Source organism: Heliconius melpomene, chromosome 17 (genome assembly GCF_056956725.1).
Source record: "Heliconius melpomene rosina isolate 202511_hmr_F chromosome 17, ASM5695672v1, whole genome shotgun sequence".
NCBI classification, from domain to species: Eukaryota; Metazoa; Arthropoda; class Insecta; order Lepidoptera; family Nymphalidae; genus Heliconius; species Heliconius melpomene.
In genome coordinates, this window is record NC_140405.1 from 12,044,253 (window position 1) to 12,068,565 (window position 24,313).

At 32.6% G+C, this 24,313-nt stretch overlaps 3 protein-coding genes across 9 annotated transcripts in view; 1 reads left to right on the forward strand and 2 right to left on the reverse strand.

Moving 5' to 3' along the window:
- Window positions 1–1,355: 1,355 nt before the first annotated feature.
- On the reverse strand, window positions 1,356–8,737 carry U4-U6-60K (U4-U6 small nuclear riboprotein factor 60K). Its single transcript, XM_085200857.1, has 14 exons — window positions 8,374–8,737; window positions 8,082–8,191; window positions 7,474–7,568; window positions 6,947–7,105; window positions 6,091–6,196; window positions 5,605–5,675; window positions 5,041–5,170; window positions 4,470–4,612; window positions 3,806–3,936; window positions 3,477–3,561; window positions 3,169–3,310; window positions 2,609–2,678; window positions 1,971–2,092; window positions 1,356–1,508 (listed from the first exon to the last, which is right to left on the reverse strand). The coding sequence occupies exons 1-14, from the start codon at window positions 8,531–8,533 to the stop codon at window positions 1,416–1,418; spliced, it is 1,617 nt and encodes a 538-aa protein (XP_085056983.1). The 5' UTR covers window positions 8,534–8,737; the 3' UTR covers window positions 1,356–1,415.
- Window positions 8,738–9,234: 497 nt separating this feature from the next.
- On the forward strand, window positions 9,235–17,683 carry Prp3 (pre-mRNA processing factor 3). Its single transcript, XM_085200845.1, has 15 exons — window positions 9,235–9,608; window positions 9,801–9,965; window positions 10,702–10,867; window positions 11,337–11,517; window positions 11,650–11,733; window positions 12,080–12,201; window positions 12,541–12,729; window positions 12,821–12,948; window positions 13,029–13,222; window positions 13,921–14,068; window positions 14,605–14,758; window positions 14,907–14,962; window positions 15,853–16,002; window positions 16,267–16,396; window positions 16,966–17,683. Exons 1-15 carry the CDS (start codon window positions 9,481–9,483, stop codon window positions 17,077–17,079), a joined length of 2,109 nt encoding a protein of 702 aa, XP_085056971.1. The 5' UTR covers window positions 9,235–9,480; the 3' UTR covers window positions 17,080–17,683.
- Window positions 17,684–21,506: 3,823 nt separating this feature from the next.
- Window positions 21,507–24,313, reverse strand: part of hts (adducin 1-like protein hts) — a 56,904-nt gene continuing 54,097 nt past the window's right edge. For 4 of the 7 annotated variants that reach the window (XM_085200826.1, XM_085200827.1, XM_085200825.1 and 1 more), the window contains 3 exons: window positions 23,790–23,857; window positions 23,516–23,658; window positions 21,507–23,180 (listed from right to left, as the gene is read on the reverse strand). In XM_085200826.1, coding sequence (XP_085056952.1) covers window positions 23,518–23,658; window positions 23,790–23,857 — 209 coding nt within the window. In that variant the 3' untranslated portion in view covers window positions 21,507–23,180; window positions 23,516–23,517. Of the gene's footprint in view, window positions 23,181–23,515; window positions 23,659–23,789; window positions 23,858–24,268 lie in introns of those variants that run through there. The other 3 variants (XM_085200823.1, XM_085200822.1, XM_085200828.1) reach the window with 2 other exon arrangements.

Genomic DNA, 24,313 nt, shown 5'->3' on the forward strand with positions numbered 1-24,313 from the left:
TATAAGGAAGTAATTTTTGTCTCTTGTTTGATTTTTATTAATAATTCTATTTATTTATTAATAATTTCTAAAATATTATTAACTAATCAGATTCACGCTGTATCCCATCTTTGACTCGAATACTGTTATTAAATAATAACAGTCCATAATTTTAAACTGGAAGTGCGTAAACCTTTATTTACATTTTAAATAATAATTGTCTATTAAAATAAAATAACTATTAACAAAAATTTCTCAATACTTGTGTTCACCGGTGGCGCAGTGGCACCGCTTGTGACCATACAGTAAGGCTGGATTTTACGATTTTTCTTACTTTTGATAATTTTGTTCTCGAGTGAGCAATGCACAAAAGTTCAGGAAACCTAATTTCAGAGCGACTGTGATTTGTTGGCCGTATCGTAAACGTTGTGGATTCAACTCCCACTCAGGGGAGTCAATTATTGTAATTTTTTCGCTCTGGTAAAATGTCAAAGCGCGTCGTTGAGTTCCGCCACTCAACACGCGATGTCTTGAGAAATTGAGCAATTTGTGAGAAGCGTCTAACATTAGGTTTTCTCTGCTATATCTCGCAAATCGTAGTACAAAAAAAAACAAAAAATCTTAGTACAAAATCCAAAAAATATACCCATTGTGAGTCATTAAAAAATAGTGGCAAAATAAAAAAATTAATTTTGTAAAATAATTTAAATAATTATAAGAAATGATTTAAAAAAAAACAACAAAATAATTAAGTAATTACTTTAAATAATTAATTAATCTAATACATTAATTTTTGAAAGGAAATGTGGTGTCATTAAGACTTTAAATGGTCGTTTGTACAAGTTAAATTACTTTATAATTGTTATTAACGGTTCAAGATGTATTTTAGAGAGAAGGGTTACCGGTAAAAACAAATTGACATTTTTAAATTAAATATATAAAACATTATTTTTTCCTAGCTTCACACTGTAGCCCGCATATATAACAGGGTATGGCTAACGGACATCGTTTTTTGCGTTGATTAGCAATTTAATTTTTTTGTATTGAAAAATAAAAAAATACATTTGACTATTTCGTGTTTCAGTATCGTTTTGTTTTTTAAGCAAGCAAATATGATTAGTTTTGCTTGTATGGTTGGCAAAATATGTACCATTTCGAAAAACGGGGCATTTTTAGGCTAGCTCACGGTTTGAACAACTTGTGGTATGTACACAAACAGCATATATATGTAAATATTTATTATCTATCGATATCACTCTATTAAAAAAGCTAAAGTTTGTTTAGTTGAAGGAATCTCAGGAAGTACTAGTTAATTCCATTTAACCACGCAGGCTAAATAGTTGGCAAAATCTAGAAAAGTAAAAAAAACAACAATATTTGACTAAAAATCATTTATTAACTTAATATTAGTTATAAATCTATGTCTAGACTACAGACTAGGCTAAATCTGGAGCCCACAGTTTGAACGTCCTGTCGTATGAACACGTTGCTATATATTTATTGTCCATTGAGATATCTGCACTCATTACCTGAAAACAAGAAAAGATTTTGAAAAGTGGTGATTAAATGAGTCGGTTGACATAACAAATTTCGAGACAATGAACATAATTTATTGAAATAAGAAGAAATAATAATTTAGTGAAAGTAGGGGAACGGCTTTTTTTTAAGTTCACACTGTATTCCGCATATAGCGGCGTTACCATTGGAAGCCTAGTTTTAAAACATATATTGCATGTTGAGTGGCGGAACACAATACCTCGCTTTATGTTACTACCATAACTAGGAAATGAAAACAACTCATTGCCTTGCACTTGCATAGCCGTGTTTTACTTCGTTACCAGACTGAGAAAATGACAATATTAAATATTTCATTCCTCCGAGTGGGAATCGAATCCACAATCTGCCGCGTTTAAGGACACGCGCTTGTGCCCCTGTGCCACAAATAAATCAACAATAATTATATATATTTAAAATTATGTAGTTTTTTCTACCTTATTGTCATGTCCAGAGAGTGTCCTTAGCGGGTGCCACGCCGGATTCGACCAGAGTTTTGCATTTTTGTCATACGACGATGTCAATAAGAAGTGTCCGTGGCTTTTTTGATATCTTACATCTGGAATATAACAAAATGACACAAATAAAAAATATTTTCAGTTATAACGAATATAAATAAAACGAATACGAATATAATTTAAATATTTTTCACTTTCCCGCTTTAGGAAGCCAAAGTGCATCGTTAAGTACCCCCATTCAAAACAACAAGACACTCAAAAATTAAGTAAACGGAGAGTGCATTAGATTTTAATACTTAACACTAGGTTCTCTCTGCGTACTATCTTATATGCAGGATGCACAGTGAAGATGTAAAAAAGCATATATTGAACAATCACCTGTACAACATTAACATTAATAATTTAGTGATATATTACTCAATTTTGTATTCTCCTATTATTATGAATGAATACAGAACACGACGGCTGTAAGTTCGAATGCAGATATTTCGATATTCGGAACGACGAGTCCAAATTATTACATTATTCATTTTCATACTCTTTTTTATTCAAATGTGAAATTTATAAATAACAAATGATTTTGTGTGTGTGTTTGATTATGTATGTATATAACTCACCGCTTAATAGATGCGTATGCGCAGGTATACTATAGATCGATGCTCGCTTCCTTAAATCCCATATTTTAGCCTAAAAAACAATTGAAAATCTATACGATTGAAGAATCGTAAAAACAAGCGTTATAATATTTACAGTTAAAAATAAATCGTGGATGCAGTCGTGGCTCAAGAGTGTGACTGTGCACGACACGCGACGGTTTTGAGATCGATTCCTATTGGTCGGAATAAAATATTTAATATTTTCATTTCCTCACTCTGGTAACAACGGCCACTCAAAACTTAATGGCTCTTAAATACACCTATCGGTCGGGAACGGAGCGTTTTAACACTAGGTTCTCTGTAATGTTAGTAACATTAAAAACGTAAACCAAATTTCAACATGTGCAGTGTACATTCTACTTAACGTCATTTTATATAAGAACACTTCTCTAAAGAAATAAAAATCTTCTTCTTTGGTTGGTTAAGCATATTTTTCAATACAATAACCATTCACAATATTGCATCCAAAAATAAAATAAACATATAACTATTCCCGCAATTGTTTTTTATTCTCCCCATACCTGATGATCACCACCCCCAGTCACCACCTGGTAACCCCCGGGGGCGCAGTCCACCCCCAGTATCGCCCCCAAATGTCCCTCCAGGAACATCACGCATCGACCCGTACGCACGTCCCATATGCGACCGAATGCGTCCATACCACTGGAACAAGTTAAGAGAAAGTTAGAAAAGAATCTATAAATTGATAAAACTTTTAATTAATAAATATACAAACTGAACAAAAATTACTAAAACCTTCATTTAAAAATATAAAAACTGAGCTGAAAGAAATTGCTAAAAGAGTTAAGGGTAACATGGCGTCACTCACCCAGTGACAGCTAACGATCCGTCGCTTTGAAACGCAATACTGTAAACAGGTTTAGCATGACCTTCTTGATGAAGGACTTCCGTTTCTGAAAATAATATTGTTTTTTTAATAAACCATAGGATTTTTTTGTGTAAAAAACAATTAAAAAGGCAAAGTTTCTATTAATTAGGTACTTTATACTTCATTGAGTTACGATTCTTTAACTAAAATTGCTATTATGATACAAATTTTAACTATTACATTATTTATATTATAATAAAGCCAAAAAAAATATGAAAAAAAAATGTTTCCAAATTATATAAAAAACATCTCTAATCATAGTGACTCACGTGTCTCCAAATCCCACAGCCGCCAGGAATTATCGAATACTGTGGTTGCCAAGAACCTTCCAGAAGGATGGAAATCGAGACGCGCCACTCGCGACGGAGAGTGTCCAGTGAGAGAAGCTAGAGGAGAGTCACTGGAAACGTCAGATATGTTTTGAAGTAACAAAATTACATTCGGACATTATGGATGTGAACTTTTTTTTTAGTTTGGTAATTAAGCTCATTGAAATATTTTAATAGCTAGAGTTTCTCAAAGGGATTTATTAAAAAAAATATTATCCTCTAAATATTCTTGAACAGTGTAATTTATTTATTTATTTATTTATTTATAAGGCCCACCAACAAGTGATACAATTATTACATGCCATTAAAGAAAAAACAAAGTAAATTATTTCTAATAAGCTTTACTTGTTAGAATTTTTTTTACAGATATTTTAATTTTTGGTAGTTAGCAAACATAGAATACACTGCGGAATTTTATTATATACACGTATACACAGACCCATAAAAGATTTATTAACTTTTTGGAGGTGAAAACTTGGCGTATTCGTATACTGTGTCATAAATGCATTTATAAAAACATTCCTATACGTTCACAACAAGAGAAATATAACGTAAGAAACGACAACGACGAAGCGACTACAACACAAAAAAACACTAAACTTACTTAATAAAATTCCACAAATGCACCGAGCCATCGTACGCGCAAGACGCCATACATACTGTTTTGGCTGAATCATCTATTATATCCATTTGTTCGTTTTGTTCTTTGTTTTCTGCATCTTTTTCTTCCTCTTTTTGTTTTTCTATCTGAAGAAGAAAATATTAGAAGTATTTTAATATTAATAGTTATTTTCTATTAGTATTTGTTATTAAAAACTTCGTGGAGCTAGGGCACAAGGGTGTGACTGTAACGCAATGGCTGTGGGAATTATTTAATTACAGTACCTTTTCCCCTTGTATTTTATACAAAAGTGTATATGTTGTCACACATATTGGTACAGTATTTTAAAGAGGTAAAACTAATTTACGCATTCACCAGCTTGCGGAGAAAGCCAAGATGAAGGCAAGCGTGCGTTGAATTGGGGAATAAGCTGGTGAATGAGGGGCGAGAGCGTTACACAAAGTGTGACAGCGAGCGACGCGGACGACAGTTGAGAGGGAGATATAAGTTAGAGAAGGTAGAAAGAGAGAGTTATCCTCTAATACATACGGGGCCAGAGACAAAAACATCCTACCTTCTGGCTAAAATTATGTGGTATAACAGCTTTAGGGTGGAACATGGCCGCGCTTACGTTACAAGTGTGCCCTTTTAAAACTTGAAGCTCTATACAATCTGGTACCGACCACACTTTTACTAGACCTGACCTAGAAAAAGAAAGAAATAAAAATAAGAATCTGCTGCGTGCGTGTAGTATGGAAGTATGTTGTTTTATTTTTTATTTTACATGGTATATTGATATAACTTTTTTATTTATGAACCAATTCAAATAAAACAAAACTACACTCAATGTAAGGGAAGATTGCCTAATAGTTCTAAATTGCACTTAAATTGGTTAAGCCGACTCTGAGATTAGCGTGTACAAAACGCATAAACAATTTTTTTAAATCATTGTTTTGGCTTTTTATTACATTGTTCCCATCTAATAATATTTTTTCTTTATCTTAAAGTACAGATACCGGTCAGTTACAGTTTTATTATAAGTATAGATATAACCAGACTGGAAAATGAACCCACAACTACTCCCTTCATAAACTTTTAGTAAAGAAATCTTTATAATAACAAAAATTAAACAACTTACCAACTAGAAGTAATCAACATTTGACTGTCGCTGCTAAATCTACAGAAACTTATAGGTCTTGTGTCACCAATCTGAAAAACAAAACATGAAGTGATATGAAAATACGCCTGCGGCTTCGCCCGCTTGAGCTAATAATATAATTGACAAATTAAACAAAATTGTTACATAAATGTGTTGTTCTGATAACTTTATGAACCTTTACTGTGCTTAATTTAAACCTTTTATATATTGAAGTGTCTAACGCATATATAGGTAGGCAGAGGGAACCTAGTGTTACGGTACATGCGTTCCCCAGCGAAAAAATTAAAATATTAATAAATAATAGTTCACTCCCCCAAGTGGGGATCGAACCCACAACCGTCGCGTAACAGTCACACTCTTGTTCCCCTGCACCACGACGGCCCAAGCCATCAACAATTCAATCAAAATTTGTACAACTTATAATTTAATACATTTTAAATTCACAATATATGAACCCACACCGACCTGACTACAATATATGGACACGGCGGACGCCTTCCTCTGCGATTCTTGTTTTGCTGCCGCTCTAACGCTACCCGCTAGTTGTAATTCTTCACGAGCTTTATTTAATCTGTGGTGTTTTTAAAATTGGTGACAATGTTTTTAATTTTTGTTAAGTTATTTTTATTACTAAATTATGTGTACTCACGAAACTGTTCGTCTAAAAATCAACCTAAAATCATTTTTAGAAAACGTATAAAAAATTGAACGTAGCGGGATTTAAACCCGCGCATTTAGGAAAATGTCCAAGCGCTCTATATAAGCTATACGTACCACTACTATTACAATAATACATAAATGTTTAATATTGTTATTGTTTGAAATATTTAAAATATAAAAAGAACCAACAACTTTCATATTCAATTAATCTCTCCTTTACTTTGGGTATATATATTCACAAGCCTCTAAAAATCTCAAAAGCATCTAGAAACTATTTAAACAAAATCATATTCACATTTCACAGGAAAACTTTATTAATCTTTTGTCTCTTTCATTCTTCGTACAAGAAGACATGGATAAAATTTATTTCGGTAAACTTCCCTCTGTTTCACTCTCCATACAGTAAAATAACGTTAAAACATGACTAGCTACTTACTAAAACCTCACTTATCATACAAGATGAAAAGAACATAGCATATCTGAAAATTTCACTATCTCTTTCACTCCAAACCAATCAAATACAAGGATAAACAAGTACAAATGATCCTTGATGGTCTTCCAGCTCTCTTTCTCTCTCCACATAACAAAACCATGACAAAACACTTTTGAAAATAATCAATGATCTCCCATCTCTTTCAGTCCAAATAGTTCTTCTACCTACCTCTCTTTGGCCCTGGGCAGGGAGTATCTGGCTATCCATATACGGGCATCCCTCAACTCAGGAGGGCCCTCGTGGTACCAAGTACCTTCCCTACCTCTGTCCCTTTCTATTCTAGCTTCTTCTTCTTCTAACTTCTTATGTATTGCATCTTCTCCAAGGCTGGAAGAGGTTGAAATAAATTAAATAATACCAGAGAGCCAATATATGATATTGGTGTTACCATAGCAATGTATATATAACTTTATACAAAAGTGTATATTGTCAAAATTTTTTAATATGTTTTAAATGGTACTAATAATAAAATTAAAAAAAAACATATGGTAGTATGTGTTGCTGATTTTGCAAGCAAAATCGATTTTAACGTAGTGACATATGATTTATTTTTAAATTAGTACAATTACGTGAATGTTGCACTAAATGCGTGATACAAAACTTTTAGTAAAAAAAACAACTTTTAGTAATTTGTTTATAATTTTGAAAACCATTACTATAAGCAAAATTTCACCACTGGCAACATTTATACTTACTAACTGAGTAAATCTCTGAGTCTCACTCTCCTCTCGGCAGGTCCTTCTCCAAATAAGCACACAGGTTCACCTAGTTGTCGGAGACTTCTTCGTACCTGGGAAAATTACAGCTTTTATTTTTTTTGTTGGCAAAGCATAGCATATTTAGCTTATTTAGCTATAAGCATATTTAGGTAATCTTATATAATATATCTGTTTTGTATTTGCTATTATAAAATTTTCTATAACTCCCACATTCTTTATTATTTATATTAGTATTTTTACTAGTAGCAAAGATGTAACAAAATATTTTAAATAAACAGGATAATAGTATTGAGGTATGTATATGATGCAAGAGTGAGAGATAGAAAGACAGGGTTCCCCCTACTGGTCATGTCAAGCGTGTGGTCCCCCAGAGAACATGTACTAAGACATTTATGACAGTGCATATATATGCGAACTCAGCTAAAGATTTGGCAAATTTAAGAGCAGGTTAGGTAAATTGAGATAGTTATTTTTAAGTTCTAAACTTTCTAACCCAATATGCACTTAAATCTTAATAAATTAGATTTAAGTAGATAGGTTAATTTAATGAGTATTTTTAAGTAATAACATTTTTTAATACTTACTTCATCATCATCTGTAGACACATTGAGTTGTCTCGCCTTCCTTCTCCTTTCAAATTCTTCTAACAAAGCTTTTTTGTCTTTTGACATTTCCTCCTCTAACTCCATGTATTCTGAAATGTATTAAAATATTTTAGTTAGGATTATTTATGTGAGACTATACATTATTTTAAAATTTTTCTTTATGTAAATATGTAGTCCTAAGAAAAGTTAATTATCAATATTCAGCATACCACTCAAAAAAGTCCCATAATGGATTAAAATTCCTACTGAATAGAAAAATCTCTAAACCTACCACTAGATATCTGTATATCACCCAGCTCCTGCCCACTATCGTCGACTCCCTCCTTAGCAGCTGCCGCCAAAGCAGCCAGCCTGGCCTTCTCCTGCTCTTCCAAGGACCCATAGTGAACCTTGGGCTTCTTAACCATCATCATATCCTCATCATCAGACATTTTAAGGTTATGTTTTATTTACACTTAGTTTGTAATATATATAGCTTAAATTTTGAAAAGGTTGAGAATTTTTAGATTATTCAATGTTTAAATTTTGATTACAATTGGTTTTTTTTTAGTTATATTAATATAAGAAATAAATTGAGATGCGTCAAGTCAATCGGCTTTGGAAACAAAACAATAGTGTTGTCAATTGTCACTTTGTCAGCAACTGTTTTGATTCTCCTCAGATAATTTAAAAAAATATTTTATACTATAATTGTTAAGTCACTGTAAAAAAATATTACATTTCCATGTTTAATACGATATAAAAATTTTATACAATTTTACCAGCATATTTTTCATATTTATATATATAAATATTCTAATATATCTAACTCTAATATAATTTTTAGTTGTTTTTAATATTCAAGGTACACGGTTTTATAAGTGAATATCGACCATCAATATGGTTTCTTAAAAATGTATGTACCGTTTTATAAATAGTTGAATAAATATCCTTTTTTGGGTTATGTAAAACAAAATATTTAAGAAAATTATCAATAATAATATAAACAAAAAAGAAAACACTAATTAAAATATATGTTTTTCTTTTCAAATATATATATTTGAAAGAAAATAAAATCGATTTTCAATAGTAGATAGATTTGATTCAATTCGAATTACAATTCAATGATCTACGATTAGTATGATTATTGTTTACGTCAGTTTGCGCTAAAATGTTTGCAAATAATTATTAATTATTTTAAATAATTAAGTGTTAATCAATAAAAGACAGTAATTTTTTTTAAATAATGCATTTGAAACAAAATATTGTTATTAAAACTAAATGATACATAAATGTTTGATTGAAGTTCTCGCAAATATACAGACATAACCTATAAAGTCTAAAATAATATATAGTAGTAGACATTTTATATATACTTTTTTGCGTTTTACCTTTCACAATGGCATTTCAATTATCTAGACGTGAGGTAGAAGACCTTAGGTCGTCTATAGATCGAGCTATTTACAGGACTATCGGTAAATCTGATAGTTCATTGCTGTCCACTGTATCTACTTGTTTGACCAATGGGTAAGTCTTTTATGAAATATTATTGTATTAGTTTCTCCATCTTGTTTAGTCAACTAGAGCAGAAAAGTAAAAATAGTTTGAATATAATCATTCAGTGAGGATTTCCGTCATCTACAGCCAGACACAGCCCAATTGTACCATAATAGGCAACCTTTGTATATATTACAATATTATTTTTCTTTTATATTTCAGGTACGACCGTCGCAAAATCATAGACAAGATATCTTCTCACATAGATTCAAAGAAAGCAAGCAAGTTAGCAGATAAAGCAATAGCGTTAGCCCAAGAGCTGGTCTCCTCATCCAAAAATCAGAAGAGGAAATATGATGATAAGGACAAGGAGAAAGATTCTAAAAGGTAAAATAAAATCAGATCTCATTTTCAAATAAAATGAGTAAAATATCTATGAAAATAAAATTAGACTAGACTTATAAAATTTTATAGGTAAATTGGTTATTGAGAAGGTACATATATTATAGAACTCAGCGCTAATTTCACAATGTATCTTATATACAGCAGAGTAGACTGAGGAAATCTAGTGTTAAGACACTCTGTTCCCCATTTAATGATATACTTTTTGGAACATTTAAGTGTTGAGTGAAGGAGCTTAATGCTGAGCTTTGGCATGTCAACTTGTCATCATGCTTAAATAATAATGCCAATAAGATTTTCCCACTTATAATCTTAGGTACAGAGCTATACATAAATTGTGTAATCTTATAACAGGTTATAAGATTATGATAAAAAAACGGAGGAGGCGGTGGGAACCTAATATAAATAAACTCCATTCCACGCTTTACGCCGAATTTTGGAGGTATTACGTGTGTGGTGAGTGGCGAAACTCGACATCTTGCTTCGCCTTCACCAGAGTGAAAATAAATATAAAAATATTACATATTTCATCTCCTCTAGTGGGAATCGAACCCACAACTGTCGCGTTTACGCTGCTGCCATTGAACCACGATGGTGTCTAAGTATTTATTACTACTTGAATCTTTTTACTTTTTATATATACGTTTTAATTTTTAAAACGAAAACATAATAACCATAAAAAACTTTCTATTAACTAAACATTCCTGATTTTGTCTTCCAGATCACGCCACGAAGACAGACATGACTCTCGGGAAGATAAACATAGGGACAGAGATAGAGATAGAGAGGACAGAGAGAAGAAGGACAACGGCGTTGAGATACCCACAGTGTTGGAGGGGGAGACGGTCGGTAATAAGATAACGGGATTAAGCGCCGATAAGATTAAGGTATGTTTTTTTAGCTTCACGCTGTATAGTAGGGTAGTAATGAACCTAGTGCTAAGGCGGATTCCCACGCACTGCTGAATTTTCGAGACATAGCGTGAATGACGAACGTGATAAACGGAATTCAATACCATTCTTTATTTTATTATCAGAGTGACGGCGTGAAGAAAAGAAATGAGAAATGGATATGTGGAAATGTTTTCATGGGAATTCTTTACTTTCTGCCGAATCCTGGAGGCATTCATTGCGTGTTGTGTGGCCACCAGTGCATAGAAACGAAAATATTAAATATTTAATTTCCTCGAATGGGCATTCAACTTGTCGCGTTTACAATCGCTCGCTTGCGCTCCTGCGCCATGTTGGCCTCAAATTCTGTTAATATTTTTTTAAATTTAAAGTAAACTAAGTTTGCTTTTGCAAATTATTGAACTACTAAGGTTGTATGCATAATAAAACCTTTGTCTCCTCACAGTTAATGATGGCGAACGCTCAAAAAGAGATAGAAGAAAGGAAAAGGGCATTAATGGCCATTAAAGGAGAAACCCGTAACGTGAACGCGGCGGCCGCCACAGCTCAACAGATAAAGGCCCAGCTGCCATCAAGTGCGATCCCCCCACCGAGTGTTATTAAACCACTGTTGTATTCTAAACCTGGTTAGTATTATATGTAGATTTACTGACATTTTGCAGCTTTTAGTTCTACCACTCAATGTCTTAAAAATCTGGTGGAACATGGGTGGCTACCAACCACAGTATAAAATAAATCTTATTATTTTACAATTATAGTGGCGCAACCAATAACACCCGAGGAACTAGAAAAACAGAGGAAGATAGCGGAACTGCAGGCTAGGATACAGAGGAAGCTTGCCGGTATGATAATTGTTTATATTTGGTTGGTGTTTTTTAGTAGTCATAGATTTGATTCCTCTGTTGAGTAAAAACAGGAGACATTTATAAACTTATTAGTTATGTTTCCATTTAAAGAATCACAATTGGTATTGCAATTGTAGATATATTTTTTATTTGTCCATTATGAATATGTTATTTGTATTTTTTTAGCAAATTCAAAAAATGAATCTGCTACCATTTGCTATGACTACACTTTTAATTTGCATTACTTATAGTTACATATAATCTATCGACATATCTCTGAAATTATATAAATAATAATGATTACTTTTATTAATAACTATTAAATAAAATCCTTTTTTTTTAGGTGGGGCCCTAGCAGCCGCAGGGGCCTCAGGCCCTGCGCCCCTTATCTTAGATAAAGAGGGCCGGACGATAGACACTACGGGAAAACGTGTGCAATTGACCCATGTGGCTCCCACTTTAAAGGTAGATATTTTTTTTTATTTTAAAGGAGCGTTATTTTCATTGATATTTAGTTGAAGCTTTAGTCATATATTCTAGTCTAGTCTAGTCTATATATGTTGTAGTGAATATGGAACAGAAACAAATACAATTTCTCTTGTTTGATCTGCAATAAGCATGATGATCCATTAAGTTAAAATAAAAACAGAAAAAAATATCTTGTATTTTACTATTAAATAGTCTACAAGTTAAATAAAGATGGATAGATTTTGTTTTACTTATATCAGTCTTAATAATAACGTAAAAATATATTTTTAAAAAATATTAAATAATAGTTCTAAAAAAATATATATTTTTCAACAGGCAAACATAAGGGCTAAACGCCGCGAAGAATTCCGAGCCCAGCTCACAGGTCAAGTGCCTGAGCCAGTGGGCGAGGCCCCCTGGGTCGATGGCAGAGTGACAGTGAAGCCCCCCGCGAGGCAAAAAAGGGCCCTGCGCTTTCACGAGCCTGGGAAATTTACTCAAATGGCTGAGAGATTGAGAATGAAGGTGAGTAAAGGTTAAGTACCTGTGGCTGGATAGTGGGCCCTTTTTTAGTACTGATACGCTAATTCTCCATTTTTATTCTTTCTTAATTCAGGCGCAATTAGAGAAATTACAAAATGAAATATCCCAAATTGCCCGCAAAACTGGCATTTCGTCCGCTACTAAGTTAGCGTTGTTAGCAGCTGATGCGCCAGACTCTGACCACGTACCTGATATTGAATGGTGAGTGCGGGTTTAATTATACTCGTATATATATAAATATATATAACTTTCTAAAACACATCCATCCCTTTCACACCAAGGTGGGACAGCGTAATACTAATGACGCCAGAAGAAAGAGAGACGAAGAGAAAGAGACAAACAGACACACAAGACATACGCAGTGACTCGCAGAGAGTGGAGGCTTGCAACACCGGCGCTGATGATATAGTGGATAATGTCAATGAAGATGCCATTACTAATTTAGTGGAGCATCCTCAGCAGTTGAGGCCTCCTAGTAAGTTGTTTTTAGTTTTTTTTTATAGGATTCCGCAGGTTTATATCTCGCATATAGCAGAGTACGTTTCCCATGCCGCGCCTATGAGAGAGGAATATTGCGTACTTTTTTTATGTACTTCAATATTATTATAAGTTAAATCATCAAATTTCGCTTATATAAAGACCTACACAAAGGACACCTAGTGTTAGGTGGTGTGCCTCAAGTCTTGCCAATGTCTCAAGAATTCGGCGAAAAGTGGAGAACGGATCTGTCTTAATAATGAGAAGGCAACATTAGGATCCCAGATTATGGATAGTTTTTTAACTTCTCTCAGTATGTTGACTTGAATAGTAGGTTCTAATTTAAAGACATTCTGTTCCTTACACAGTCCAATTTTTGAGACATGCGTGTTAAGTGGTGGAACTCAACCTTTTTTTGCCAGATTGCAGAAATGAAAATAAGTCATTTCTTTGAATAGATAGTAACCAGCGTTGCGCTTACAGACTATAGAATTGAATAGAAATCAACTTTCACGTAAAAAAATACTTAACGGATTTAGATAAAACTTTACAGTAACATCAAAATAACACAAAGGCTATAATTTATTCATTTTGCTAAATTTGGCTATAGTATAACAAGTTTGTGTCAAAGGGCAAAGCCGCATTTGGTTCGCTAGTCCTTAATATTAATATTTGTTTAATTCATAACCATTTTAGCTGAACCCCTAAAACCCACATACATGCCAGTCTTTCTAACTAAGAAGGAAAGGAAGAAGCTAAGAAGACAGAGTAGGAGGGAAGCGTGGAAGGAGGAACAGGAAAAAGTCAGACTCGGCTTGGAAGCTCCGCCGGAACCTAAGCTGAGGTGAGTTAGTGGGTTCGATTTTGAGTTTAGAGATTAGTTTGGTGGATTGTACTGTTTGTAAGTCTGTTTTTGTTTTTTTTTTCTTTTAAAATTGTCTCCTGATAAATTTTAGTGTTTAATGTGTAAAATATAACCTGCAATTTGTTTTTTTAAGATGATTGTCTTTCGAAAGTCTTTTGTTCTATTTGTATTTAATTATTTTTAAACTAAGTCTAAGATATTGTTATAATTATCTTACGAGATAAAGCAGTGGGTTAGAGTTTGTTTGAAATACAATGGTTGTGGGTTCGATACACATTCTGAGGATGAATAGTTTTATTTTCTCCGCACTAACAGACAAAGCGCGGTATTGAGTTCTGCTTTTCAACCCGCAATGTCACGGCAATGCGAAAAAACTACCAAATATGTACCAAAGTTCCCTTTAACAATTTCATCTTCTCTCTCATACTATCTGCGATAAAATTAAAATTTATATACAATATTCCATACAAACACCCTTTTTTATCTCCTTATCTCTCTTTATTTTTCTTCCTCAGGATATCAAATCTAATGAGAGCGTTAGGTACTGAAGCCGTACAGGACCCAACGGCCATCGAGGCGAAAGTTCGAGAACAAATAGCGAAACGACAGAAGACCCACCAAGAGGCGAACCAAGCGAGAGCTCTCACTAAAGAGCAGAAGAGGGAGAAGGTGAGTGGAATGAGTGAGTGAGTGAATGATTATGTGATTAAGTAAGTAAATGAGTTTATACTTTTTTAGGAAACTTATAATAATTTGGACGAAGCGGGAGTAGAACCCGAATAAGATGACATTTTATGAAACTATGTGTTTTTTTCAGATCGACAGAAAAATTCGAGAAGACACGTCTATGACTGTTCACGTCGCTGTTTATAGGTGAGTCTTGGTTATCAATTCTGTTGGTATCTTTTGGTTGTGGGTACGATGCCCATTCTAGGAAACGACATATTTAATATTCTATTTCCTCGCTGTGGTAACGAAGCGCGTCGTTGAATTGTCTCAAGACACAATGCCTCCGGAATTCGGCGGAAAGTGAAGAATGAAAATGTCTTAATGGGAACATATTATCTTAAAAAGCCCTCCTACCTACGCTGCTATATGCAGGATTAAAACTAAAAAAAATTACGTACATCGATTACGCTGACAGTTCTAAACCGATTTCCGTGATTATTTTTTTGTTCATAAATATTTATTAATTTTTTTTTGCTTTTTACTTCTTGTAGTCGGTTCGTTTTAACGTGATTTGTTTAATTATAAATACATATTGTTATTTTAATTATAAAACAAATAGTACATTTTTGTTTGAAGACACCAATTGATGGTATTTTCTTATGGCAACACTGACATTTTGACGAAACACGATTATTCGGCGTAATCGATATCCTTAAAAATTCACATAACTAATCGTAAGAATGAAACAGAAAACCTTTTAATCCGATTTGATGCGTTCTCATTTATTTATTTTATGTAGTAGTCGGGTTAATCAAACATCAATATATTAGCCGGATAATCTCAGCCAGTTAGTCTCAGCTAAATTTTAATTTTAGAATAAACGGATTTTCTTAATAAGAATAAATGCGATTCATCAATTCTTTTATAAAAAAAAAAGTTACCTTAAGGTAAACAGAAGTTTAAAGTTAGTTGATCCGCCAATCAACGTACAATGTTTGGAATTCGACTGAAAGGCAGGGGAGTGTCTGGACACTAGATTATTTCTTAAATATGAGAAATTGCGGTATCTTATCCATTTTTTTTCTCAAAACCAGAATAAAAGATCTTTTCGAGTGCGCATCAGCCAAGTTCAAAGTGGAGGTGAACGCGTCACAACTGCACATGACGGGGTGCGTCGTGCTGCAGCGGGGGTGCTGCGTGGTCGTAGTGGAGGGAGGGCCCAAACAGCACGCCAAGTACAAGCGGTGAGTGGGGGAGAAGGGATAAAGTAAAAGGAGAAGTGAGGTGATACGGGCGATAATAGAATATCAAAGGAGGGGTTATGTGATTTGATAAGCGAGTTGGCAGACGCGGGGGAGGTGGGATTGAAGGTAGGAAATATGAGAGGAGAGATACGTGAGAGATGAAGGAAGTGGCAGAAACGGAGGAAAGTGGCAGTCTCAATCACATAACGGTTTGCGTCGTCGATTGATTAAGTTATATTTTATAAAGATATCATTCAATTCCAGACTAATGCTTCACCGTATTAAATGGGAAGAAGACTCAGTAAAAGATGGAGAAGGTTCTTCTCCCAACTCCTGTCACCTTGTATGGGAGGGCACTACCGCAAGGCGCGCGTTTGGTGAAGTCAAGTTTAAGGTGAGCTTAAGTTTGAGGCCGTCATGGTACAGCGGCACAAGTATGTCGTAATTCCCATATTATAATAATATTTTCAATTCTTTGCTCTGAAAACAAGGCAAAGTGCGACATTGAATTTCACCGCTCAACACATAATACCTCCAGAATTTGGTGGAATGTGGGGAACAGAAGTGTCTCATTGGAAACAGAGTGTCTTAATATTATTCCTATAATGGAGCTGCAGATCCGTTATAGGAATAATATTAAGGAAATTAAATTTTTTTAATGAACAGTAAGTAGTATTATCTTCATTAGGAATTGCACCCGTTCTCATCGTAAACGTTAAGAGAAATCTTTCTGTATCATATTATTTAATTCATTAAATAAACTATTAATATATCAATGAGCTGTATGATTCTTAGAAAAAACAAAATTGATACAAAATTTAAGGCATTGCTATCAAAAGAAGAGTCGTAATTTCTTATGCAATACCTTAAATATTGATTAAATAACTAATTTAAGGTATTGCATAAAAATATTGGTATAACATATTAAATCAAACAATAACCTAGGTAAAATTAATATTCCAGGTACTACCTACAGAGAAACAAGCGAGAGAACTATTTCAGAAACACGGTGTGGAACACTACTGGGATTTGGCCTACAGTGGCGCGGTGTTAGGTTCTGGTGTTGAGGAACCCTAAATTTTGGGCCCCAATCCCAGATCAAATTGCCCTAAACCTGTATATGGATGCCCTAGATTGTTGTTCTTCCCTACAATATATTTGTAAGAGGTTGTAGGTGTAGTGGGGAACTGAAGTGTCTTAAGCTAATAAAATGTACATTAAAATAGCTGTAATAAAAAAAATATTTGACTTATTAAATTAATTATTATATATGTGTTTTTAAATACTACAACTTTATGTCATATTCATTTGCAAAGTCTTGAGCGATTTAAACATGACTATGTTGACCGTCTCTGTCTAATGTTTTTCAATATAGGTATGTTAATTCCCGTGCGCACAACCATTGCTTATACAGTTAGATCCTTCTCTATTACTAAACAATAATAATTATTAATTATTACATATATTCCCTTTGTAATTTGCGCGTATTAAAAATGTTAGGGTATTTTAAGAATTTTTTTTATCAATAGGCAATAGACTTTAGGACATTTCTAGAAGTTTCTTTCTCAACAGTGAAATAGCTATGTAGTATATAGATTCTATATTCTATATTATAGAATATAAGGGTTTTGCGAAAAAACAAATTATAAAAATTATACATAATAAATATTTTGAATTCTAATTGTGGTTTTATTTTGATGGTAAAGAGAAACATTTTTTTATTTTTTCCTGATTTCTAATAATACTATTATACAAATAACAAAAAAATATATTTATTCTAAAAATAAACTTTATCACATATTATATGAAGAAAAAAGTTTTACACATAAAAATCTAAAATTAAGCTATTTTCATCCATATATATATACTAAGCTTAGATGTCGGTTATTTCCGAAAATCGGGTATTTTTTATAACTACCGTTAAGCACTAACAAAAATTTTAAATGAAAAAAATTCAATCTCTTATGTTTATTATTGTAAAAAAAAATTGTAGCGAGTTCTGCAGGCATTGCGTGTTGAGTGGAGAAACTCAACGCCGCGCTTTGCCTCGACACCAGAGCGAAGAAATGAAAATATAAATGTAAATAAATATTTCATTTCGTCGAGTGGGAATGGAACAAACAATCAGTCGCGTTTACAGACACATTGTGCCCCTGCGCCACCACTGGCTTCACTAATCATATCCATATTCGAATATTAAAATTAAATAAAATCTAATGTCTAATTCAAAGATATTATATTTTGGAACTGTAAGAAAAAACATAGAATTAAACAATTTTATTAAAAACATTTAAATGTATAAATAAGGTGTACAATTTTAGGTAGCTTAAATACGAATTACTTTAGACGTTAAAAATTAATTTGTTTCATGAATGTGCTTTTCTTCACTACGATCTACGATCAAATTAATAAATAATAAATTTAGTTTTCCACATTTTCCATAGTTCTTACGCACTATCCGGTGACAATCTCAGTTCTCAGAGATGTGCCTGGAATGAAATATTTTTCCATTCTGTATGTGTTGGACTTGTGTCCCCACGCAAGACCTCCAGGCCAAGGACCGAGCTCTTTTGAGGATAATAGATACATACGAGCGTTGCATTTTGTCACAAATTAAAATTTCGAGAAAACTTCGAGATATTACATAGACTCTGTATGCATATACTTAGATAATAAAAGGGAACCTAGTGCTAACCTGTGTTTGTGTATTACCTGAATATATATAGATAGATAAAAATAAACTAAATATCTCATTTTGGTACACATCTAGGGCCCCAGCGCCTATAATTTTTAGGGCAACCAAAAGATCCACACAATACACAACCTTCTTGTATAATCATTTCTGTCGTTGAATCATTAAATGCAGGCCAGTTGTTATAATCAAGGGTATAATTATAAGGATTATAATCGTAAAAAGCGGGATCGTACAACCCAGTTACGTTATTAACGGGGTAAAAATAACCATTGTGAGAATTACTCTGAAGTGGGTTGTGTGTGTTATTGGTTAAGTTATTGTAAAAACTGTGTTCAGCAAATATAATATTGTTATTTTTGTCTCTTTGGTTATAATAATCATCTGTTATTTGAATTTTTTCTTTACTAAAGAATGTGTCATGTGTGATATTGTATAATTTGTTGTAAAGTAAAGAAAAATAACTAGTAAATCCTGCAGCTTCTCTTTTAGGTCTATCTTTTATCTTGATTTTTCTAATTTTCATAATTTTATGATAATTTTCACCTTTTCTTGACAGCATTTTGGATAAAATTGTGTTATTTGTATCACTTTTTTCTTCTTCAACTTTCTTAACTAGTATATTTAATCCTTTCTCTGTATTCTTTATAAGAATCTTATCATAATCTGCATCACCTTGTTTTATTTTATTGATTTTATCTTTTGCTAAATTTAATAACTTTTTAAAAATAATTACATTATCTGAATCTTTAGTGTTCTCAGAAATATCCATGTCGTCGTTATTTTCATTAAATTTTTGAATTTCTTTTTCATTTTCAAAAAATTTCTTGATATTTTCACTTTTTATTTCTTGTTTTATTATCTCGACCACATTTTGAACACTACCCACGTGAAAATTATCTAAAACTTTATAAAAATTCGCGCCATGTTTAATATATTTCAAAATATGTCTGTCTTTTTGTTCGCACTCATCCCCCAAATTGGCACATCGTCGTACACGAATATCGAAATTTGGATTTTTAGGCATTTTTATGTTGTAATTATTACTTTTTGCTAATATATTTATCACTGCCGCTATAATAATTCCTGCCAGAATCATTTTAAATATGATTTTAGGGGATTTTAAACGATTTTCGTGATAATTATAATAAGTCTTGATACAAGTACATACGTTGTTACGTCTCCGATAATATAATGCAGACTGTTTTTAGTATAACCATGAATGTCATAAGTTATCGCTTTTCGTGAAATAAAGGGCGTGAGTTCATTTTTGTTTGTAAATTCGTCTTTTTCTAATATTGATAGTTAAAGAATAATTAATTATTTTTTCATAATTAATTACGTATTTAAAAAACCGGTCAAATGCTATTCGGACTCGCAAGCCGAGGGCTCTGTATCCATTTTTAATATTGTTTGCCAATGGGTACATAAAAGTTGACAAATTAAATTTGCGGATAGATGTATTATTTTATGAAACTAATTACAATTAAGTATAAGTTTGCAACATTTTTTTACTATGAAATATCTATTAATTTTCACTATTTAGATTTTTCCTTTATTCGTAGTTACTGCAAGTTCTCACTTTTTGCCAAATTTCATAATTGTTAGTCCACAGGATCCGGAGGAACTACCTTACAGGTTTTGATTAGGAGAAATAAAAATATTAATAAATAATAATTTATTCTCCCGAATCGTCAAACCCACAACCGTCGCGTTGCGCCTACCTTATAGTTTGTGGTTTTCATTTAATATTATCAGTATTTCAGTGACAAGTAAGTATTAAGACATTATGTCTAACATTTTCTTCCGAAAGTTTGCGTATAGAGGAAGAACTCTGTACCGTGTATTCAGAAGGGAGGGAAAATGAAAATTATTCATTCACACGAGTGGGAAGCGAACCTACGGCCACCGACTAATAGTCACACGTTGTACTACTGCGACATGCTGGCCTCGCGTCCACGATGACCAAAAAAAATATCTGTGTAATGTTGTGTCTTCAAGATTTAAGCAAATTCAAAATACTGTTAGAAGGAATCTTAACGCATACATTTATTTACTATTTATACAGTAAATAAAATCTATACGATTACACAGAATGCTTGGAACGGAAGCGGTTTACGATAAGAACAAGGAAACTAAGAATTCTACGTAGGTATGTTGATTCTAAAACATGGCTTATTATTTATATACCTAGTAAAGTATTATTAATTTATATAAGGTGTTGTGGTAAAAACCGACTTATTTTTCTTCCCAGAGAGGAGAAATAATTTAAGTATAATCCCCTACAGGTTATTGTAAACACGTTATTGTCTTTAACAATTATTTCACCACTATCGATATATAGATTAATCGATGCAATAATGAAGTAATTGCGGCGTTGAGTTCCGCTAATCAACACGCCTCCAGAATTTGGCAGGAAGTATCCATTAGATTTCTAGATTTCCCTTGCCTACTCTATTGTATTTACCAAAAAATCTAGCTGAATATTAAAAAATATAAAAGGTGAAAATGAAACAAAAAATCCATAATAAACGTTCAAACAGCATATATTGTTGCAGAAATAAAAAAATACATGGTACAAATAAACTCTTTTGTTTACAATTCACATTTTTATACCAAAATCGATCCATTTTTCAAATTCAGTCCAAAAATCCAAATAGTCTAAATAACTTATAATTGTGTTAATGTTATCAAAATAGCAATAGTCCATAAAAAATGGACCCAAATTGGTCCAAAACTGCGAATTGAGCCTAAACTAAATAACCTTAAAAACTAAAAATGTTGTGACGGAGGAAAAAATCAAACGACTCGATTTTTTTTAAAACTAATAATTTATTTCATTAAAAATACACAAAATTGCATAAAATGCCGGTGTCGATAATTTCAAAGATTACAATTAACTTACATATTTTCATTTATAAATACAGGATGCTCGGAAAATGATCTGTATAGAGATTTCGAAACATCCTATAGTTTGGTTGGTGATACAGTTGAGTTGTTTTAAAAAATATAAAAAAATAGTGTAAAACTACGTAAAGGTTTAATTTCATAAAAAAAGTAAATGAATAAAAGATCTTGTTCAATTTCATTTTCACTATACAAAAATAAGCACATTAAAAACTTTGTTTAAAAAAACCAATTGTTTAGTACTCATTTCGACCCAAAAAATACTCGACTTTTGTACCACCAAGCAAACAAAAAGATAACGTATCAATAAAAAACCAACTTGTCATTTTAACAACACTAGACTTAATTCTAGGTAATGTCAAATTGTAGACCCAAAAAATATATTAAAAAAAAAAATAAAAGTGTCGTCAAAACGGGGCCTTGTTCGACTAAAATCATTCCGCCATATTAATAAAAAGGCGTTGCCATCTCTTTCTCTCTTTTATACGTTAGAAAGAGACAGAAAATACGTTTTTTTAAGGGAATTATTGAAACTACGTCTACAGATTATATAGAGTATTGTTTTTGTTATTTTTTTTATTAATATGGCAGACTTTTCTCAACATGGTTTCATTTTCAAGGCGGATACAACGTTTATGGCAGGCGTGAGGTACTTTCCGTAAATTTGAAGCCGTTTCGATACCATGTTGAAAATTACGTCAAAAACTTTTAAAAAATAAAAAAAAACATGAAAATTAAAAAATAAAATAAGGAATAAGTTAAAATCTACGAAACGTAGGCTATATATTATTTTATTTTTCAAAATATATATCCGAAACCGACGTATGTCTGTGCAATGACGGTATTCGGACGGTCAAGGATAATAAATTATAGAGCATTATTTCTTTTTTCTGTTTATTTATTTATTTATTTCATATATTACTGAAAGGTGGTCCCGTTACTTTATTATGTTTATTAGGACGCCTGTATCTTATTGCGTATCTGTGGAATATATCTAATATTTATCAACCTTGACCACTTTACAATATAAGCACAAAAGGGAGAAACCCCCAAACATGGAAAGCATTACATGCCATTATAAAAATTACAATTAAACGCACCAAAAAAAGAAATCGTCGGTTAGTTTTAAAAGAAAATGTTGCCATTTGTCGAAACTAATTTAAAAGAACATCATAAGACATTATGAACACATTTTGTATAAAAAAAAACATATAAATGAAGAATCTACTAAGATTTTATTGTTTAATTTTAATTTCAACGATGCCAAGACCTAACAGCATACACCCTAGAGCAAAAAATCCGTTCAAAACTAACGAACACGCAGTAGAATGATTCAAAAAACGCCCGAGTTTTCCATTTAAGACACGTGGCAAGTCATAAGAGATAGCGTTTTCCACATAATAGATAGCGTTTTACACGTCCTACACTAACCTAGTGCTCAACGCGAAGCCGAGCTCAAGCTTGGTGGGTTACACAAATATTTTTGTATGAAGCGATAATTATTAATAATATGCAATAATTTTGAACCCTTATATTTACGTTTTGAAAGCGAGATGGCAGTGTTGTTTTTGAGTTTTATCTGTGGACAAAGTTGTGTTAGTTAGTCGATATCTATAGTTCTTAGAGACTCTAGTGATTTAGTACTATTTTTAAATTCAAATTTGAACTTATTTGAAGAATAATACATATCGTATGTATGTATTAAAGCACGTAAGGATTTTTGGCGGAGAAATGCTTAAAGCTGGCTACTATTTTAAGATAGAGGTTGACACAATTTGTTATATACGACAACCTCGTAGAACCATTTTTTTAATGGAATCAAAACTATACTAAATGTCATAGTAAATTTATGACATTACAATGATAAAATATTAACATCTTTTAATTTAACGTATGAACGGTACGTTTACTCACCTCTATGCGGGCTGCGGCGTGCTGGACTTGTCCTTCTTCTTTTCCTTCTTCTTCTTGAGGAAGGAGGGCGTGCGGAGGCCCTTCTTCTTCTTCTTGTCCTTCTTGGGGGACTCCTCCGTTGATACCTCCTTGGATGGAGAACCCTAGAATTCAAAATATATTCCTTTAGTATATTCTTAAAACAAAAGGTTAATATTGAAAAATTAATGAACACATTGTAAGAAACATATCACAACGATTGTGGTACGTGGTGAGAAACAAGAACTAATCTCACCTCTTTACTGCTATGCGAGAAGGTACTTTGATGGGCATCAGAGTGGTCGCCGTTCACAGTGTGCTCGCCTAAACAAATAATCATTTCTTATTATTATTGCTTTTTTATGAAAATTATTATATTTTTAATGTTACCTAATAATATAATTTAAATCATTTAACATTGCAAAAAATCATCGTATAATGTTTTGAATCACTCTATAAGAGCAATTCAAAACAAAATTTTCCGTTTCTGTTGTTTTATACAGGTTCACGCTGTCTCCCGCACATCGCAGGGTAGGTAAAGGGAACCTGAAATCGAATCCACAACCTGTCGCGTTACAGTCGGGCGCTTGTGCCCCTGCGTCGCTACTGACCTCTTATGTCATGATCCTAAATTGGACATATTATCTATTTTTCTTAACGTCTAAATAGCATGCGCAAGATGCGTGTTAACCAAAATGTATATGTACATATCTATAATTTAATATTAAAACTCACCCTTGTTCGATATCCGCAAGCTTCTTTGCCGAAACCAACCAAAAG

Bases quoted from the DNA above. Each gene is read 5' to 3' on its own strand.
- U4-U6-60K (XM_085200857.1), bottom strand. From the start codon at position 8,533: ATGTCTGATGATGAGGATATGATGATGGTTAAGAAGCCCAAGGTTCAC. The intron at 8,192-8,373 runs GTAGGTTTAGAG...AATACATTTCAG, and splicing joins TGATATACAGATATCTAGTG to AATACATGGAGTTAGAGGAG. The intron at 3,311-3,476 runs GTGAGTGACGCC...AACTTGTTCCAG, and splicing joins GGATCGTTAGCTGTCACTGG to TGGTATGGACGCATTCGGTC.
- Prp3 (XM_085200845.1), top strand. From the start codon at position 9,481: ATGGCATTTCAATTATCTAGACGTGAGGTAGAAGACCTTAGGTCGTCT. The intron at 12,949-13,028 runs GTGAGTGCGGGT...TTTCACACCAAG, and splicing joins CACGTACCTGATATTGAATG to GTGGGACAGCGTAATACTAA. The intron at 14,069-14,604 runs GTGAGTTAGTGG...TTTCTTCCTCAG, and splicing joins CCGCCGGAACCTAAGCTGAG to GATATCAAATCTAATGAGAG.